Here is a 21,852-nt window from a genome sequence, read left to right as displayed (position 1 = left end):
AATGTGACTGGATTGATGTGGTGATTTGTTTAACTGGCTGTGGTGATGAGTTTAAATGTCTACTAATTTGCACACAGAGTCGACGGTGCAAAAGATACCTCCTTATCTTTAATATCCTGTTATCCAAAAATGTGCATTTCATAGGGTCCTTTGTAGTCCTGGTTTCTTGCAGACTCTGGGGTAAACTGTTTTATCCCTGCGGCCAATCAACGCCGGGGCTCCTCTGATAGATAGTATCAATCTCTTTGTCTGTATGCATAACCAAGTTTAATCCTTGACCACAGAGATTGTTCTTAATGGATGATGAGTCACCACTTGCCCCAGGCTGGCGCCTTTTCCCCTCCCAGGTAGTCCAAAGTTTTTACTTTAAAACAGTTTGTTCATGGCCTCTTCCTGTGCCTTGTTCCAAGGAAATAGGTGTAACCTTACAACGCCAGGGGAAAAAAATACAATTTTCACCAAAGTAAAATTTGATTTTGGCGCTGCGGTACCCAAAGTTAAATCTAGGGTGGAGTTTCAAGTGTGCGCCAAAACGTCAGTGAGCATGCAGCGGAAATTTTTTTTTTCCCATGTGACGGGTGTGTCCGCGCATCCACAGTAAACTTCCTGGTTTGGATCACATTCGGATCAGAGCTGGATCTGGACATTTAAATTTTAGCTGAAAAAGATGGATCCAAGGGATGGGGAAGGAGAAGGAGAAAGTCAAGGAGAAGAGAAGTGGGAGGGGGAAGGACCACGAGATTTCTAGCAGAAGAAATTGAGCCCCCTGGTAGACAAAATTGAGAGCAGATGGAATGTGCTTGAGAACAAAGGGAGAATGGGACAAAAGAAACTGAAACCCTCTCTACTAGGAAAACTTTGGGAACAAGTTGCAGAAGAATTTAATGCAGTGGCCATGACCCCATGAAGTGGCACGCAGCTCAAAAAGAAGTGGCAGGATCTTGGCCAAGCAGTTACTGTAAGTAATATTTTTATTTATGCACTGCAATTACATTTGTAAATGTGACTAATATGTGTGTGTGTGTGTGTGTGTGTGTGTGTGTGGCCACCACAGCAGAAGGACCCTCTCTTAAAAAGTTCTATTTTCATCTTAGCAGAGGAAGGTGTCACAGATCAACTGAGAAAGGTCAAAAACTGGAGGAGGTGCACTAAGTAGGCTGCAGCTAACAGCCATGGAACAGAGGATCACTGATATGATTAAATCTCGCAAGAGAAGATCAACCACCAATGTGGACGCTGGTCCCAAGTTACCGAGAGAGGGTAAGCCCTGTCGCCTACTCATGTCACCCTGCCCCCTTTGCCCCCTCCCCTGCTGCTAACCAAATGCTCTGTTATGTTTTGCAGATGTTGCACATCAGGAAGCGACAGATGTTGAAACAGAAGATCAGGAGCCCGTCAGTCCAGAAATTCTTCATCAACTTCAGGATGAGGATGAACTGGACAATGAAGGGCAGCAGGAAGACCTCAATGATGAGATAGTTACATTACAACTGGAGAGGGTGAATCCCCTGAGGACGCCAAGCCCTTTGCTGAGCAATAAAACCGATGCGACATTTCATGGGGTAAAGTCTGAGGCTGCGGGTTCCAATGGGTTGCAGTAAGCCACACCTGGGAGACGGCTGAGGAAGATGGGAAGGAGAGCTCAACCTGAAATACAGGATGCAGGGGACATAGGTCAGATCATGGGAATGAGTAGGGAGAGCATTGAGCTAACCAGATCGATTCTGGCCACCATGGGTGGGGTGAGGGTAGAATTAGGGGGGCTTTCAGTAGAAGTAGCAACACTGTCTGGAGGAATGGGAGCAGTGTCGGGACAGATGAGGGAGGGGATGTTGGAGATGAGGGAGGGGATGTCAGAGATGAGGGAGGGGATGTCGGAGATTATTGAGGGAATGTCGGAAGCAGCTGGTTCAGTGTCGGGACAGATTAGGGAGGGAATGTCGGAGATAGCTGCTGCAATAAGTGGACACACCCATGCTGTCATTGGCCAACAACAATTGGCAGCATCAACTGTCGACACTCACTTTCCAATCCCTAGACCAAAGTCATGTAGTGTGCCGGAGGTTCATCCACAGGCTGGAGAAGAGTCCGACGATGAACCTGGGCCTTCCACAATGCTGTCTTCTAAATCTGTCCCTGTCCAACCCCACCAACAACAAATGTACCTTCGCACAGAAAGCAGAAAAAACCTTGGGGTCATGGTGAGGAAGCAAAAGTCTGAGACAGTGGGCATGGGTAGGGATAGAGGCAACAAGAGGGGTGCACAGCGCTAAGGTCTTTGAATAAGGAGAGGAGAGATGTTTGCAACTAAAGTTGGTTTGTATGTTGCTGCTTCTTGTTGTTTTCTTCATTGAAAAGTTTAAGTTTGATACAAAATGTTTCATTAAAGTTAAGTAAAACTGTACAAATGTTTAATAAGCCTAATTATTTTTTAAATTTAAGTAGAATTCTGCACATTATTTTTTAAATTAAAGCAACATAAACTAACACACAACATTATTTTTTGAATGAAAGCAATATAAACCAATACAACATTACGTACATATGATGTACATTATTTTTTCACACAACAGGTGCATAGAGTCAACACTGTCAGGCCATTTAGCCTTCAGGCAGCAAAGCGATCACGGATTAACCGCTGACGCAAGTCTCTAGCTATGGCGAGAGGTGCACGAGGCCGCTTCCTCACCGTCGTCCTGCGGGTTGAGGTGGTGACATGGGTTCGTCGTCCTCCTGCTCCTCCTCCTCTTCCTCAACCTTGTTGTCAGCCTCCTCGTCCTTGTGTTTTAAATTGTCTTCTTCCCTCGGTCCAAAAACTCAAATATACTCACCGCCGATTTCCTTAAGTTAGTGTAGAGTTTTTCTGATCAGTGCTTAAGGCCACTGTACGCCGTCCTGAAAAAAATCGTTGTTGGCGAAAATTGGTTAAGGGGCCAAAAACGGCAGGAAAATCAGTTTTCAACCAGACCTGCACCAAAAAATCTTGCGTACAAAAAACCGGCACTGACAGTCGCCACCGGCGTACAAACTGTGAGGAAAATTGCAAAATCATGATTGCTCCAAAAATATCAGCGGACGCCAAAAACGTGGCACTCAATGGTGGTGAAAATAGAGCCCAATGACACCTGAAATGTAAAGTTTAAATTTATGGGCTTGGTGTCTTGAAGAAGCACTAGTCTGACATTTTAATGAGCCACTGTATTACAGTTACTAAATGGTTGCCTTGACCCTTTCAGCTGGTGCGGCAAAAATGAATCCACATCCCCCAGCCCCGCTTCCCCCCCCCCGCCTGCACCCCCCCCCCCCCCCCCGCGTTGCCCAACCATGCCTGCGGTGTGATCTCCCTACAGAGGATGCTAATGGTACCAGAGTCTGCCATGATTATTCAATGACAGTCCACCAAAGACAATTGGACTGGCCCTCAGTAATAAAACACTGGTGAGTGGAAGTGCCTTTTTGGTGCTGTTTCAATGACAAATTATTTCATCATCAAGATCATAGGCAGTCCCTCGGAATCGAGGAAGACTTGCTTCCACTCTTAAAATGAGTCCTTAGGTGGCTGAACAGTCCAATACGAGAGCCACAGTCCCTGTCACAGGTGGGACAGATAGTCGTTGAGGGTAAGAGAGGGTGGGACAGATTTGCCGCATGCTCTTTCTGCTGCCTGCGCTTAATTTCTGCATGCTCTCGGCGATGAGACTCGAGGTGCTCAGCGCCCTCCCGGATGCACTCTCCACTTGGGGTGGTCTTTGGCCAGGGACTCCCAGGTGTCGGTGGGGATGTTGCACTTTGAGGGTGTCCTTATAACGTTTCCTCTGCCCACCTTTGACTCGTTTGCCGTGAAAGAGTTCCAAGTAGAGCGTTTGTTTTGGGAGTCTCGTGTCTGGCATGCGGACAATGTGGCCTGCCCAGCGGAGCTGATCAAGTGTGGTCGGTGCTTCGGTGCTGGGAATGTTGGCCTGGTCTGTAGTGTTAGCTGTGGCTCAGTGGGTAGTACTGTCACCTCTGAGTCAGAAGGTTGTGGGTTTAAGTCCCATTCCAGGGACTTGAGCACAAAAAATTTAGGCTAATGCTCCGGTGCAGTGTTGAGGGAGCGTTGTCGGAGGGGCCGTCTTTCGGATAAGGCATTAAACCGAGGCCCTGTCTGCGCTCTTAAGTAGATATAAAAGATCCCATGGCATTATTTTGAAGAAGAGCAGGGGAGTTATCCCTGGTGTCCTGGTCAATATTTATCCCTCAATCAACATAACAAAAACAAACAGAGTATCTGGTCATTATCACATTGCTGTTTGTGGGAGCTTGCTTATGCGCAAATTGGCTGCCACATTTCCTACACTACAACAGTGACTACACTTCAAAAGTACTTCATTGGCTGTAAAGCGCTTTAAGATTTTGGATGTGAACAGCGTTATATAAATCCAAGTCTTTCTTTCTTTCTTTCAAATTCACCACGGAGGAAAATCTGGCACAATGACCTGAATATTAACAGGGGCAGGTTGCATAGGCAGCGGGGGGGGGGGAGGCGGGACGGATGGGGAAGAGGGGCGACGGAGTTTCGGACAGGAAACTACATACAGTGGAGTTTTAATTATCTTTTGCACTTAACAGGTTTCCTGCCTGGAAGTCAGCCTGATTGATGGGCTTGGTTTCAAGTCGGGCGGGAAGGACTCCAGAGCAGGCCGCAGGACCAGATAGGTCCAATCCCCAACCCCAGGGGATAGGTCCGATCCCTGATATTGGGGTGAGGGGGTCTCATGCCCAACCTCGGGAGGGGGTCCGGTCCCTGACCCTAGGGGTCTTTGTATGGGGGAGGGAGCTTGGGGGAAAGGGGAGTGGGGTAATCGCTAATGCTTCTCCTGGCACACAAGCAGCGCTGTAAAGGCACTTACCTTCTATCTGAAGCTATCCTCACCTCTTCAGCTGCCAGGTTTCCTAAAGCCTGGGAAACCCAGCCGGCCACTGTTACACCTGTAAATCATTAAAATATATAAATTGCTTGCTCCTTGTTCCTCCTCCATTAAACTCAGAAGTTACTGGTGGGTTGGAGGCAGTTTGGGATCGGTTTTGAGATTTAAAAAATTTTAATACCTGACCTGACCCCAACCTACCCATTTTTGGGGTTGAAATTCACCACAATATTTTTGTTGGTAAATAGAAGATTTGAGACAATTAGAATGCTCACCTCCCAAAATTCTGCATATTCATGGAGATTACCTTATGGAGATTGCATGCCATGCACAGAACCTTTCTATAGATATTATTGCTTTCATATCATTAATTAGCAAGTAACATTTGGTACTTCACATTTCTGATTATGTAAATACATTTTATTGGCAGATCTTTTCTGGCCTTCTTGTGAACTTGCCAAGTATTGCAAACTGGCTGAGCTGGCTCCAGTACATCAGTCTTCCTAGATACTGCTTTGCAGTAAGTTATTGCTTATATTCTTGTTGTTACATTAACAAGACCAGAACTGTTTACAATTTTGTTTCGACAATATCAGCTAAAATACAAAACCCCACAAGGCTGCATCTTTGAATTTACATTGTGATAGTGAGGAAACAGTTCATGCGGGGAGCGGGGTGGGGTGGGGGGGGATAAGAAAGATGTGAGTGGCATTTGTATATCTGTTGAACCTGCTGCTGAACATGTAGGGTAATTTAATGTTTAACTTCACTAAATAGGTGCTTGGGATGGAGAATTGGCCCTATTGTATTATAGCTCTAACTCCGACTCACGCTCCTGTTGAACAAGGCTCCACTAGGGGTCTGAAATTCAGCTCCCCAATAAGGCCCGTTACCATCCGTTTGCAGTGGCCATGTGGCGGAGTCGAACTGCTGCCGATTTCTGGTCAAATGGCTGGCCGCAAGCTAAATTCAGCTCGGGGGGATCTTCTGGCGGTTCCCACTTCCGCCCTGTCGCTGCCATTTGTACGTCATCAGTGCGCACACCGCCAGGAACCCCACATCCTGCAAAATTTAGCAAGCAAAATCTTATTGCTGTCGAGCGGTGTCCCTGACAGCTTTTTCTGTCTGTGCACCTTATATGTTCTCCCTCTGCCCTGGCTGTGCGACGGCCATTAAAGGCGAGGGCTCAATGTCACGGCTGCTAATTTATTTTTTTTGCCGACAGACTTCCACAACATCACCTGAGCTGAGCTTCCAACCCCATACCCTCTCCATCACAAAGACCACCTACTTCCAATGGTCTCTCAGCCAAGACTATTGTGCCCCCGGGTTTGACCGGGCCACCAACAGGCAGCCTGGCACCCCCTCTTGGGTGCCAGGTCGCTGGCCCAGCTGAAACCCTCCCTGCTGGTCCAATGTCCAATCACGACTGATGGCCGCTTCTCTCCCCTTTAATGGAGGCGAGATACGTGGTGACGCAGACGCGCAATAACGTCACCACCACTCCGCTGCTGAGTGATAGCGGTGGAGAATCCATCCCACCTCCACTTCCGCCCCTCACTAGCACTTACCGCTGCACTTCCACCCCCTTTATGACGGACTTCCTGGCCAATTCAAAAAAAACCAAAGAGGTGAATTTTGCGAAAGAGGGGACCTCTTCCAAAACTGCGGTAAAAACTCTTAAAAAAAGGTAGGTGCGCCAGCTTTCCGGCGGACTGAATTTCGGCCCCTAGGAATGCAGCCCCATAAAGTGACCCATTACAAATCCTACTTTTCACCAAATGTCATTTCACGGCAATATTTTCACTTAACCAAAAAAACATATTTAGAATGTATCCTACCTTTTATAAAGGAATAGATTAAGTAACAACAACAATATGCATTTATATAGCACCGTTAATGCAGTAATATGTCTTAAGTCACTTCACAGAAGCATAACCAGACATAAATTGTCATTGAGCCAAAGAAGGAGACATGAAGAGAGGTGACAAAAAGCTTGGTCAAAGAGGTAGATTTTAAGGAGTGTCTTAAAGGAGATTAGAGAGATGGAGAAGTGGAGAGGATTATGAGGGAATTCCTAATCCTAATCCTAACCCTAACCCTAACCCTAACCCTAATTATTGGAGGGTTGTCAGGCTGGAGGAGTTTACAGAGGAAGGGCAATGCCAAGAGGGATTTGAACACAAAGATGATAAATTTAAAATTGATTAAAATTGATAAACCGGGAGCCAATGTAGGTCAGCGAACACAGGGTGATGGGTGCACAAGACCTGGTGCGAGTTAGGACATGTCAACAGCATTCTGGATGAGCTTAAGTTTATGGCGGGTGGAAGATGGGAGGCTGACTGAGAGACCATTGGAAGTAGGTGGTCTTTGTAATGGAGACGATATGGGGTTGGAAGCTCAGCTCAGGTTCAAATAGGATGCCGAAGTTGTGAACAGTCTGATTCAGCCTCAGACAGTGGCCAGGGAGGGGATGGAATCAGTGGCTATGGAATGGAGGTTGTGGCTGGGACTGAAGACAATGACTTTGGTCTTCTCAGTATTTAATTGGAGGAAATTGTGGTTCATCCAGAATTGGACGTTGGTCAAGCAGTCTGACAACACAGAGGCAGTGAAGGGGCCAAGAGAGGTGGTGGAGGGGTAAATCTTGGCCTTGTCAGCGTACATATGGAATCTAGCATGTCTTTGAATAATGTCACTGATGGGCAGCATGATTTAAGTAACTCTTAAATATGGTTTTTTAAGGCACTGCAGGTGAATGAATTCAGAAATCTGTACTTCTGTAATGATCAACAAAGGAATGACACAACATTATCACAGGCATTAGTCAATTGCTCTGGAAGCATGTCACCAAGTAAAACAATGTAAGTTTCAATTTGTCATGTGTTCAAAAGAGGTGATTATCTTCAACAAAACGGTTACAGGTGTTGTTTAAACTTTCTCTGAGCTTTTGGTATTCACATCCTTGTATTGTTCTGAACACATGAAGCTTCATATAGAGGGACATTGTCAGGGCAAATGTAGCTTTCTCTATCCTTCCGCAATCAACACCATTTATTTATGGTATCTCTTCAGAAACTGTCCAGTCCAAACCTTTTACAAGATATATCTATTAAAATATATTAAATATATCCTGTGCACAATTCCTGTTAACTTTTTTCGAGATAAATATTTATATCCACATTTACTATAGAGACTGTCGATGTAAATTTGTTACGCTGTAATAACTCCCTCCTGGCAGTGGACAGACCGCTGCACCACCAATGATGGGAGGGTGTAGTTACAGTGTGACAAATTCATATAGGCAATTTCCATGATAAATGTTGACATAGTAACTTATAATGGAAATATTGGCCTAAGGTTTGTGGTCGGAGGCTTCCTGTGGACGGATGCCTCCGACCTGCAAAAAATCTATGAATTTACCTGGTGGTCCGGGAGATTCGCCGACTTGCGCTCCTGGGCCTCTACGCGTACGCCTGTGTATAATACCACATATCACATGGGCTTGCCTAACCAATAAAAGAAGGGAATCTCCAGTCATACTTTTGGGAAGTTCCGGAACTCTTTTAAGTATGAATGGAGATCGCTTAAAAAATACACAAACTCATGAAATAAATGTTAAAAACCACTACATATTTAAAATGAATTAAAATGCAATTTAATTAAATATTTAAAAAAATGTAACGGGGCTAAAAAATAAACTTTCCTTCATGGACAAGGTTTTTATTGTATAAGTGCCTGGCATAAGAATTTCAAAGGCATTCACTGGGCATAAGTAGGGCAAATAGCCCAACTCTCCGCTCGTGGAGGACCTTCTCTTTCGGATATGTGCGATCTGTCAGCGGATTCTTGACAGATTGCAAGTTCCAGGCACTAAGCATGTGTTAAAACCCTAGGGGTGTGTGCGCACCTTGAAAGCACCCATAGGGACCGCAAATTCAGCACCATAAAAATCAGAACAGAATCTATGACTTTAAAATGGGGACTCAATTACATCGTTGTGTCCTGGTCCAATTGTCCCCCATGGTCTAAGTCCACTTTGCTTAAAAATTACACTTAAGGGCCGGTTTTAACCTGGGTGCCCGATGGGAACAGGGCGGCAGGTGTTTAAAATTGCTGTAATGGAATTACTGCTGCATTGCCAGATTCATACCTGCAATTCAGACCCCAATACCATTTTAACACAAAATTGTGGAAGTCGCGCCACTGCCCAACCTGCCAATAAAACCAAATGTGATTGATCTCTCAAAGCCATTGAAGCAGTATTTAAAGGAACACTCACCCATAAGTAACTGTGTCTGTGTGCTATTTGGATTACCAAGAGAGTTTCCAGCTTCCAGATTAAATTTTTCTGATATTTTGTGCCTTCCCATCAGTAAGCCCTATTTGTTTATCATGGGTGCTATCAACACCTGTCTTATTTGGATCAAAGAACAGCTAGAGGAAGAAGGCCAGCAGCAGCACCAGCCTCAGTAACCAGCAGCAGCAGGGCCTGTCACAAGACAGTAAATGTGGGAAGGTGCTTGTAAGAGGCACACACACTCAGCGCACAGGATATACAGGCAGAGTCACTTCCTTGGATCTAATCAAAGAGCAGTGCATCAGGAGAATATGGGGGCTAAATAGTGAAATAGTGAAAGAGGATGCAATTGAGATACTGGATGGGATAAAAATTGATAATGAGTAGGTACTAAAAAGGCTGGCTGTACAAGAATTCCTAAGCAATTGCTCTACTCGGAACTCCTACATGGCAAGCGAGCCCCAGGTGGGCAGAGGAAACGTTTCAAGGACACTCTCAAAGCCTCCTTGATAAAGTGCAACATCCCCACTGGCACCTGGGAATCCCTGGCCCAAGACTGCCCAAAGTGGAGGAAGAGCATCTGGGAGGGCGCTGAGCACCGCGAATCTCATTGTCGAGAGCATGAAAAAATCAAGCACAGACAGCGGAAGAAGCGTGTGGCAAATCAGGCTCCCCACCCACCCTTTCCTTCAACCACTGTCTACCCCACTTGTGACAGAGACTGCAATTTCTGCATTGAAGTGTACAGTCACCTGAGAACTCATTTTCAGAGTGGAAGCAAGTCTTCCTCGATTTCAAGAGATTGCCTATGATGATGTACTTAAAGTAGATAAGCCACAGGACCGGATGGAATGCATCCTAGGATGCTGAGGGAAGTTAAGGAGGAAACCGCGGAGCTACTGGCCATAATCTGCCAATCCTCCTTAGATACGGGGATGGTGCCAGAGGGTAGGAGAATTGCAAATGCTACACCGTTGTTCAAAAAAGGGTGTAAGGATAAACCGAGCAACTACAGGCCAGTCAGTTTAACCTCAGTAGTGGGGAAACTTTTAGAAAGGATAATCAGGGACAAAGTTAACAGTCATTTCGACTAGTGTGGATTAATTAAGGAAAGCCAGCTTGAATTTCTTAAACGCAAATTGTGTTTAACTAACTTGATTGGGTTTTTTGATACGGTGACAGAGAGGGTTGATGAGGGCAATGCAGTTGACGTGGTGTACATGGACTTCGAAAAGACATTTGATAAAGTGCCACATAATAGGATTGCCAGCAAAGTTGAAGCCCATGGAATAAAAGGGACAGTGACAGCATGGATACAAAATTGGCTAAGTGACAGGAACACAAGCACATAACATAGAAACATAGAAACATAGAAAAATAGGTGCAGGAGTAGGCCATTCGGCCCTTCTAGCCTGCACCGCCATTCAATGAGTCCATGGCTGAACATGCAACTTCAGTACCCCCTTCCTGCTTTCTCGCCATACCCCTTGATCCCCCTAGTAGTAAGGACTTCATCTAACTCCCTTTTGAATATATTTAGTGAATTGGCCTCAACTACTTTCTGTGGTAGAGAATTCCACAGGTTCACCACTCTCTGGGTGAAGAAGTTTCTCCTCATCTCGGTCCTAAATGGCTTACCCATTATCCTTAGACTGTGACCCCTGGTTCTGGACTTCCCCAACATTGGAAACATTCTTCCTGCATCTAAACTGTCTAAACCCGTCAGAATTTTAAACGTTTATATGAGGTCCCCTCTCATTCTTCTGAACTCCAGTGAATACAAGCCCAGTTGATCCAGTCTTTCTTGATAGGTCAGTCCCACTATCCCAGGAATCAGTCTGGTGAACCTTCGCTGCACTCCCTCAATAGCAAGAATGTCCTTCCTCAAGTTAGGAGACCAAAACTATGCACAATACTCCAGGTGTGGCCTCACCAAGGCCCTGTACAACTGTAGCAACACCTCCCTGCCCCTGTATTCAAATCCCCTCGCTATGAAGGCCAACATGCCATTTGCTTTCTTAACCGCCTGCTGTACCTGCATGCCAACCTTCAATGACTAATGTACCATGACACCTAGGTCTCGTTTGCACCTCTCCTTTTCCTAATCTGTCACCATTCAGATAATAGTCTGTCTCTGTTTTTACCACCAAAGTGGATAACCTCACATTTATCCAGATTATACTTCATCTGCCATGCATTTGCCTACTCACCTAACCTATCCAAGTCACTCTGCAGCCTCATAGCATCCTCCTCGCAGCTCACACTGCCACCCAACTTAGTGTCATCCGCAAATTTGGAGATACTACATTTCATCCCCTCGTCTAAATCATTAATGTACAGTGTAAACAGCTGAGGCCCCAGCACAGAACCTTGCGGTACCCCACTAGTCACTGCCTGCCATTCTGAAAAGTACCCATTTACTCCTACTCTTTGCTTCCTGTCTGACAACCAGTTCTCAATCCATGTCAGCACACTACCCCCAATCCCATGTGCTTTAACTCTGCACATTAATCTCTTGTGTGGGACCTTGTCGAAAGCCTTCTGAAAGTCCAAATATACCACATTAACTGGTTCTCCCTTGTCCACTCTACTGGAAACATCCTCAAAAAATTCCAGAAGATTTGTCAAGCATGATTTCCCTTTCATAAATCCATGCTGACTTGGACCTATCATGTCACCTCTTTCCAAATGTGCTGCTATGACATCCTTAATAATTGATTCCATCATTTTACCCATTACTGAGGTCAGGCTGACCGGTCTATAATTCCCTGTTTTCTCTCTCCCTCCTTTTTTAAAAAGTGGGGTTACATTGGCTACCCTCCACTCGATAGGAACTGATCCAGAGTCAATGGAATGTTGGAAAATGACTGTCAATGCATCCGCTATTTCCAAGGCCACCTCCTTAAGTACTCTGGGATGCAGTCTATCAGGCCCTGGGGATTTATCGGCCTTCAATCCCATCAATTTCCCCAATACAATTTCCCGACTAATAAGGATTTCCCTCAGTTCCTCCTCCTTACTAGACCCTCTGACCCCTTTTATATCCGGAAGGTTGTTTGTGTCCTCCTTAATGAATACCAAATCAAAGTACTTGTTCAATTGAAATAGAAGCAGGAGTAGGCCATTTGGCCCTTCGAGCCTGCTCCGCTATTTAATAATATCATGGCTGATTTGATTATCGCCTCAGCTCCTCTACCATGCCTGTTCCCCATAACCCAGTACCCAAAAATCTGTCTATCTCCACCTTAAATATATTCAATGACTCAGCCTCTACAGCTCTCTGAGGCAGAGAATTCCACAGATTGACAACCCTCTGAGAGAACAAATGCCTCCTCATCTCAATTTTAAATGGGCGGACCCTTATTCGAAGACTATGCCCCTTAGTTTTAGTTTCCCCTATGAGGGGAAATATCCTCTCTGCATCCACCTTGTCAAGCCCCTCGTTAACTTATATGTTTCAATAAGATCACCTCTCATTCTTCTGAACTCCAATGAGTATAGGCCCAACCTACTTAACCTATCTTCATAAGTTAACCCCCTCATCTCTGGAATCAACCTAATGAACCTTCTCTGAACAGCCTCCAATGCAAGTATATCCTTCCTTAAATACAGAGACCAAAACTGTATGCAGTACTCCAGGTGTGGCCTCGCCAATACCCTGCACAGTTGTAGCAGGACTTCTCTGCTTTTATACTCCATCCTCCTTGCAATAAAGGACAACATTCCATTTACCTTCCTGATTACTTGCTGTACCTGCATACTAACTTTTTGTGTTTCATGCACAAGGACCCCCAGGTCCCTCTGTACTGCAGCACTTTGCAATTTTTCTCCATTTACATTGTAATTTTCTTTTCTATTTTTTCTGCCAAATTGGACAACCTCATATTTTCCCACTGTTTGCCAACTGGAAAATGATCCATTTATCCCCACTCTCTGTTTTCTGTTAGTTAGCCAATCCCCTATCCATGCTAATATATTATCCCCAACCCTGTGAACTTTTATCTTGTGCAGTAACCTTTTATGTGGCACCTTATCGAATGCCTTCTGGAAATCCAAATACACCATAATCCACTGGTTCCCCCTTATCCACCCTGCTCGTTACATCCTCAAAGAACTCCAGCAAATTTGTCAAGCATGATTTCCTTTTCATAAAACCATGCTGACTCTGCTTAATTGAATCATGCTTTTCCAAATGCTACTGCTTCCTTATTAATGGACTCCAGCATTTTCCCAACAACAGATGTTAGGCTATCAGGTCTATCGTTTCCTGCAGTCTGTCTCCCTCCTTTTTTAAATAGGGGCATTACATTTGCAGTTTTCCAATCCGCTGGGACCGCAACAGAATCCAAGGAATTTTGGTACATTGCAACCAATGCATCCAATATCTCTGCAGCCACTTCTTTTAAGACCCTAGGATGAAAGCCATCGGGTCCATTAGTCCCATTATTTTACCGAGTACTACTTTTTTAGTGATAGTGATTGTATTAATTTCCTCCCTCCCTATAGCCCCTTGATTATCCCCTATTGGTATGTTTTTAGTGTCTTCTACCATGAAGACCAATACAACATATTTGTTCAAAGTCTCTGCCATTTCCCTGTTCTCCATTATTAATTCCCCAGTCTCATCCTCTAATGGACCAACATTTACTTTAGCCACTCTTTTCCTTTTTATGTACCTGTAGAAAATCTTACTATCTGTTTTTATATTTCATGCTAGTTTGCTTTCATAACCTATCTTCCCACTCTATTATTTTTTTAGTCGCTCTTTGCGGGCTTTTAAATGTTTCCCAATACTCTGGCCTCTCACTAGTCTTGGCCACTTTGTAAGCCCTTGTTTTCAATTTGATATCATCCCTTATTTCCTTAGTTAGCCACGGATGGTTATCCCTTCTCTTACAACCTTTCCTTCTTATTGGATGATATTTTTGTTGAGAGTTATGAAATATCTCCTTAAATGTCTGCCATTGCTCATCGACCGTCCCACTCTTTAATCTATTTTCCCAGTCCAATTTAGCCAACTCTACCTTCACAGCTTTGCAGTCTCCTTTGTTTAACCTTAGGACACTGGTTTGAGATCCAACTTTCTCACCCTTCAACTGAATTTGAAATTCAAGCATGCTCTGGTTACTCATTCCTGGAGGATCCTTTACTAGGAGATCGTTTATTAATCCTGTCTCATTACACAGGACCAGATCTAAGATAGCCTGTTCCCTGGTTGGTTCCGCAACATACTGTTCAAGGAAACTGTTCCGGATACACTCTATGAACTCTTCCTCAAGGCTATCTTGGCTATCCTCTCATTTGTCCAAACAATATGAAGGTTAAAATCACCCATGATTATTGCTGTTCCTTTTTTACAAGCCTCCATTCTTTCTTGATTTATACTCCGTCCAACAGTGTAGCTATTATTAGGGGGCCTATAGATTACACCCACCAGTGACCTTTTTCCCCTTATTATTTCTTATCTCCACCCAAACTGATGCAACAGCTTGATCTTCTGAGCCAATATCGTTTCTCACTAACGCACTGATCTCATCCTTTATTAACAGAGCTACCCCACCTCCTTTTCCTTTCTGTTTGTCCTTCCAAATTGTCAAATACCCCTGAAAATTTAGTTCCCAGCCTTGGTCACTTTGCAACCAAGTCTCTGTAATGGCTATCGGATCATACCCATTTGTATCTATTTGTGCTGTCAACTCATCTACTTTGTTACGAATGATGCGTGCATTCAAATATAGAGCTTTTTAATTAATTTTTTTTACCATTTTTTCCTGCTTTGACCCCGCTTTCTTGTTGTGTATGGAGAAATAGTCAGGCTGAATACTGTGAGCTCAAAGTAAAATGTGACCTTAGTTTTTTATTGCACGTCTCCAGGGTGCCTCCAATCTGTGAAGCCTCCTTAAATACCTGTGCTCCCAAGGGATTATGAGATCCTTTGGGACTCCAGGGGATGAGCCCTCTGGTGGCAGTACAGAGTAAACACAAGTCCACATATATAACAACACTCCCCCGCCAAAGTCAATAATGTAACTATTTACAATGCGAGTCGATCTGAGGCCCTTCTTGCCTTGGTTGATCGTCTCGGTGTGAAAGCTGGTGTTGTTGAATCATTTGTTGGGCCCTCGCTGAGCAGCTGTGCAGTTGGTCTTGCTGGGCTGCCTGGTGTGTTGGGCCCTGCTGGGCTGCTGTGGATGATGGATTCTGCTTCGTGGTCAACCATGGTTCCGGTTGCCACTGGTGTGTATGTTGGGGGATCAAAAAAGGTAGGGTCCAAGGTGGGTTGCAAAGGATAGTCCGTGAAGCTGAGTTTGATTTGGTCCAAGTGTTTCCAGTGAATTAGTCCATTTGAAAGTTTGACCTGAAACACCCTGCTCCCACTTTGGCCATGACAGTGCTGGGAAGCCACTTGGGACCTTGTCCATAATTTAATACAAATACAGGATCATTGATTTCAATCTCGCATGACACATTTGCGCTATCATGGTGTGCACTTTGTTGAAGCCGCCTGCTCTCTACCTGTTCATGTAAATCAGGGTGAACTAACGAGAGCTTTGTCTTAAGTGCTCTTTTCAGGAGCAGTTCAGCAGGTGGGATCCCAGTGAGTGAGTCGGGTCTCGTGCGGTAGCTAAGCAGGACTCGGGATAGGCGAGTCTGCAGTGAGCCTTAAGTTACCCTCTTCAAGCCTTGCTTGATGGTTTGCACTGCTCTCTCTGCCTGACCATTGGACGCTGGTTTCAATGGGGCAGATGTGACATGTTTGATTCCGTTACGGGTCATGAATTCTTTGAACTCAGCATTGGGAAAACATGGCCCATTGTTGCTCACCAGGACATCGGGTAGGCAGTGTGTGGCAAACATGGCCCGCAGACTTTCAGTAGTGGCAGTGGACACGCTAGCCGACATTATCTCACATTCAATCCACTTGGAGTCTGCGTCTACAACCACAAGGAACATTTTACCCAAGAACGGGACTGCATATTCGATGTGTACCCTAGACCACGGTTTGGAGGGTCAAGACCATAAACTTAGCACGCCTCCCTGGGTACATTGCTTAACTGCGAGCATGTATTACATCTGTGAACGCAGGACTCTAAGTCCGCATCGATACCGGGCCACCACACGTGGGATCTGGCTATCACTTTCACCATTACGATGCCTGGGTGGGTACAGTGGAAGTCACTGATGAAAGTGTCTCTGCCCTTCTTGGGGACCACTACTCGATTGCCCCACAGAAGACAGTCTGCCTGTATAGACATTTCATCTTTGCGCCGCTGGAACAACTTTTTCACTCTCTTCCTGCATTTCCACTGGGACACTGGACCAGCTCCCGTGAAGCACTCAGTTTTTGACTAGAGATAATAAGGGCTCCTGGCTTGTCCAGGTTTTGATCTGTCGGGCAGTGACGGGTGATTGCTCACTCTCAAATGCTTCCATAACCATGGCAAAATCTGCAGGCTGTGCCATTTCCACCCCCGTGGTGGGCAATGGCAGCCTACTGAGCATCGCGCAGTTTGCTGTGCTTGGCCTGTGGCGGATGGCGTAGTTGTTTGCGGACAACATGAGCGCCCATCTCTGGATGCGGGCCGATGCGTTGGTATTTATTCCTTTACGCTCGGAGAACAGGGATATAAGTGGCTTATGATCAGTTTCCAATTCGAATTTTAGCCCAAACAGGTATTGATGCATTTTCTTTACACCATAGACACACGCTAACACTTCTTTCTCAATCATGCTGTAGACTCTCTCAGCCTTAGACAGACTCCTGAATGCATAAGCAACCGGTTGCAGTTTCCCGATTCATTAGCTTGTTTCAATACACACCCGACGCCATATGACGACGCATCACATGCTAGTACCAAACATTTACATGGATCATACAATACAAGCAATTTGTTCGAGCATAACAATTTTCTCGCTTTTACAGAGGCATTTTCTTGGCTTTTGCCCCAAACCCATTCGTCCCCATTTCATAGTAAGACATGCAGTGGTTCTAACAGTGTGCTGAAATCTGGTAAGAAGTTACCAAATTAGTTCAGGAGTTCCAGAAATGACCACAGCCCCGTCACGTTCTGTGGCCTCAGTGCATTCTCGATTGCCTCTGTCTTCGCGTTGGTGGACCTGATGCCGTCCGCCGCAATCCTCCTTCCCTTGAGGACTGGGACATTAGGACTGGCCCACTTGTTGAACTCGATCAAGGAAATTATGTCCTCTCTTTGCAGCCGGTCTAGCTCAATCTCTACCCTTTCTCTTATCACATACAGTACTGCTCTCGCCTTGTGATGGATGGGTCACGCCCCCAGAATTAGATGAATCTTCACTTTTGCTCTTTGGAATTTCCCGATCCCTGGTTTGAACAGTGAAGGAAATTTGTTTAAGACCTGGGCACACGAAGTGTCGTCAGCGGGCGATAGTGCTCGGATGTCGTCCCAGTTCCAACGTATCTTTCCCAGCCAACTCCTGAAGTGCAGTGTGGGACCATCGCCCGGTACCACCCAGAGTGGTAGTTTGAGCACCGCTCCTTCGTAGGAGACCTTTACGGTAGCACTGCCGATTACAGGAATCAGTTCTTTTGTGTAAGTTCTTAGTTTCGTGTGAACTGGAGTTAAGACTGGCCTTGAAGCCTTGTTGCGCCACAAACTTTCATAAGTCTTTTTGCCCATGATGGACTGGCTCGCACCCGTGTCCAGCTCCATTGACACCGGGAGTCCATTTAGTTCAACATTCAGCATTATCGGGGAACAATTCGTGGTGAATGTGTGCACTCCTTGTACCTCTATCTCCACGACGGATCAGATCTGAGGCTCTGGTTCGTCGTGATCCTCCGTGGATCTGTCCTCCTCTGCAACATGGTGGTTTTCAGATTTAACAGGCTTTGCAGCTCGCCTGCACAGTCGTTGGAGGTGTCCCATTGTTCCACAGCCCTTGCAAATGTACTATTTGAATTAGCATGAATGGAAACGATGATCACCCCCGCAGCGCCATCAAGGTGTTAATGGCCTTACATTTATTACCCTTGATGGTGGACTCTGAGGCATCTGCAGACATGTAGCTGCAGGTATGTGTGAACCTGCCCTGTACTTTACGATTCGAAAACAACATCACTTTGTTCACAGTACTTGTAGCAGCATGTGCTGAGATATTTTCTTCGTATTGTCACTGGTGGCTATCGCTATGGCCTTACTCAAGGTTGGGGTCTCCACAGTCAAAAGTTTGCAAAGTATGGTTTCGTGGCCAATGCCAAGTACGTAAAAGTCTCTGAGCACGTCCTGCAAGGCGTCTTAGCTTGGCGACATAACTCACCACACCCTGTAGGTGTACTACCTCGCCATCAGAACGCTTTTCTTCAGGTTCAAATGCTCTCGGACCAGTGTGCACAAATCGTCATACGATTTCTCCGTGGGTTTCACTGCAGTGAGCAGATTCTTCATGAGGCCATACGTTGCTGCCCCACAGACGGTGAGGAGGATCGTTTTTCGTTTGGCAGCGATCTCTTCCCCATCTAGCTCGTTGGCCATGAAGTATTGGTCGAGTCGCTCCACAAAAGTTTCCCAATCATCTCCCTCCGAGAATTTCTCCAGGATGCCCACTGTTCTCTGTATCTTTGGGTTCGCTATCTGTATCTCGTCGCCAGTTGTTGTGTATGGAGAACGAGTCAGTCTGAACACTGTGAGCTCAAAGTAAAGTGTGACTTTAGTCTTTTATTGCAGGTCTCCAGAGTGCCTCTCCAACCTGCGAAGCCACCTTAAATACCTATGCTCCCAGGAGATTATGGGATCCCTTGGGACTCCAGGGGATGAGCCCTCTGGTGGCTGTACAGAGTAAATGGAAGTATACATATATAAAATTTCTGATACACTTTTATGTTTATACATTCTGTCCCTTCCTGTCATGCTCTGGTTTTCAGTTCCTCCTGTGCTACCCTGCTCTAGTGCCTTCTCCTTATTCTTTGACTTTTTAAATTTCTGCTCACCTGAACCCTAATTTAAAGCCTCCGCTACAGCCCTAGTTATTCGTCAGGATCCTAGTCCCAGCACAGTCTACATGGAGCCTGTCCCAACGGAATAGCTCCCTCATACCCCAATACTGGTGCCAGTGTCCCATGAACCAAAACCCATTTCTCCCAAACCAGTCTTTGTGCCACATGATTAACTCTCTGATCTTATTTACCATCTGCAAATTTGCTCATGGCTCAGTTAGTAATTCAGAGATTACTAGCTTTGTGGTTAATCTTTTTAATTTGCCCCCCAGCTGCTCATAATCCCTCAGCAGAACCTCTTTGTTTGTCCTTTACCTATGTCGTTGGTACCCACATGGACCACCATAACTGGATCTTCCCCCTCCCACTCCAAGTTCCTCTCCAGCCCAGAGGAGATATTCTTAACCCTGGCACCGGGTAGGCAACACAGCCTTCGGAACTCACACTCTCGAAAGAAAAGTATCTATCCCACGAATGATATTGTCCCCTACCACTACAACATTTCTTTTTACTCCTCCCACTTGAATAGCTGCCTGTACCATGGTGCTGTGGTCGGTTTGCTCATCCTCCTTGCAGTCCCTCCTCTCGTCCACAAAGGGATTAAGAGCCTTGAACCTGACGGACAAGAGCAATGGACGAGGCTCATCCATCACTACATATTGAGTCCCCATACCTTCTGCACTCGTAGTCACACCCTCCTGCCCCTGACCACAGACCAAATTTGAATTAATTACTCTAATTGGTGTGACTAGCTCCTGCATCGTGGTTTCCAGGTAACTTTCCCCCTCCCTGATGTGTCATAGTGTCTGCAGCTCGGATTCCAGCTCATCAACGCGGAGCAGAAGTTCCTCGAGCTGCAGACACTTGCTGCAGATGTGGTTGCCATGGACCTCAATGGTGTCAACCAGTTCCCACATGCAACAGCAGAAACACACCACCTACCCTGCCATCTCAAATGTATTTAACAGAGTAGTGGTGAACGGTTGTTTTCGGACTGGAGGAAGGTATACAGTGGTGTTCCCCAGTGGTCGGTACTAGGACCACTGCTTTTTTTTATATATGTTAATGACTTGGACTTGGGTGAACAGGACACAATTTCAAAAATGCAAATGACACAAAACTTGGACGTATAGTGAAAAGTGAGGAGGATAGTGATAGACTTCAAGAAAACATTGACAGGCTAGTGAAATGGACGGACACATGGTAGATGAAATTTAATGCAGAAAAGTGCGAAGTGATACATTTTGATAGGAAAAACGAGGAGAGGCAATATAAACTAAAGGGTACAATCCTAAAGGGGGTGTAGGAACAGAGAGACCTGGGGATACATGTGCACAAATCATTGAAGGGGCAGGCTGAGAAAGCGGTTAAAAAAAAGTATGGGATCCTGGGCTTCATTAATAGAGTCATAGAGTACAGAAACAAGGACTGTATAATGAACCTTTATAAAACACTAGTTAAGCCTCAACTGGAGTATTCCTGTGCACAACACTTTAGGAAGGATATGAAGGCCTTAGAGAGGGTGTAGAAAATATCCTTTACAAGAATGATTCTAGGGATGAGGGACTTCAGTTACGTGGATAGGCTGGAGAAGCAGGGGCTGTTCTCCTTAATGCAGAGAAGATTGAGAGGAGATTTGATAGAGGTATTCAAAACAGCAGGGGTCTAGATAGAGAGAAACTGTTTCCATTGGTGGAAGGGTAAAGAATCAGAGCAAGCAGATTTAAGGTGTTTGGCAAAAGAACCAAAGGCGACATGAGGAAACATTTTTTTATGCAGCGAGTGGTGAGGATCTGGAATGCACTTCCTGAAAGGATAGTGGAGGCAGAGCCAATCCTAACTTTCAAAAAAGAATTGGGTAAGTACATGAAGGAAAAAAAAATTGCAGGGCTATGGAGAAAGGGCAGGGACTAGCTGAAGTGCTCTTGCAGAGAGCCGGCATGGGTTCAAAGGGTCGAATAACCTCCTTCTGTGCTGCAACCATTCTATGATTCTATGATTCTAAATTGGATAGCCCCGAAAATGGGTGCAGGGATCGCGATGCATGAGTACCTCATGCACATTCAATGTAATGAAGGCAGCACACCATCTTTCTGCTTCCTGCTCATTATAATGACAGTTGCGTGCAGCAGGCGCTAACTACGCAGTTAGCAGGGGCCCCAATATTGTTCCTTGCTAGCACTACTTGAAGCTAGCCTGCACCTCTTAAAGGTAAGGTGCATTGTGGCTACTGGACAAGCTGAGATCATTCGGAACAGTGCTGTGCAACAAACAACATTGGTTGACCATTGGAGAAAGCGTACACCAAAGTTTTCCGTGCTGCACTGGAGTTCTTAGTGGAAGAGATGGAAAGGAGAAGAGATGTCCTATATTCGCAGGGGTACAGGCGCCTTTGAGACACACAATAAGAAAGTAATGAGAGCAGATAGCTATGGAGGTCAATGCCAGGAGTTTAGCCCCAAGGACCTGAATGCAGTGCTGCAAAAAGTTTAATAACCAAGGTCAGTGAATATATTTCCAAATGCCATATCCAACCAACTGCACCACTACCCTCAGCCACTCTCAATTCACCACATTCCCATCACTCACCTACCAACAATCTCTATCAATCAGGACTCACACAGAACATTGTACTTCACCATACTTCACCTCATCCTCACACACTT

At 45.4% G+C, this 21,852-nt stretch overlaps 1 protein-coding gene across 1 annotated transcript in view; it reads left to right on the top strand.

The window, feature by feature from the left end:
• Positions 1–6,303, top strand: part of LOC139255199 (broad substrate specificity ATP-binding cassette transporter ABCG2-like) — a 230,621-nt gene extending 224,318 nt beyond the window's left edge. The window contains exons 12-13 of the mRNA XM_070873890.1: positions 5,338–5,427; positions 6,133–6,303. Of these exons, the coding sequence (XP_070729991.1) occupies positions 5,338–5,427; positions 6,133–6,303 (261 nt within the window). The remainder of the gene's footprint in view (positions 1–5,337; positions 5,428–6,132) is intronic.
• The last annotated feature ends 15,549 nt before the right edge of the window (positions 6,304–21,852 follow it).

The sequence above is a fragment of the Pristiophorus japonicus genome, chromosome 3, assembly GCF_044704955.1.
Source record: "Pristiophorus japonicus isolate sPriJap1 chromosome 3, sPriJap1.hap1, whole genome shotgun sequence".
In the NCBI taxonomy this organism is placed as follows: Eukaryota; Metazoa; Chordata; class Chondrichthyes; family Pristiophoridae; genus Pristiophorus; species Pristiophorus japonicus.
This window is presented reverse-complemented; position numbering and strand designations above follow the sequence as displayed.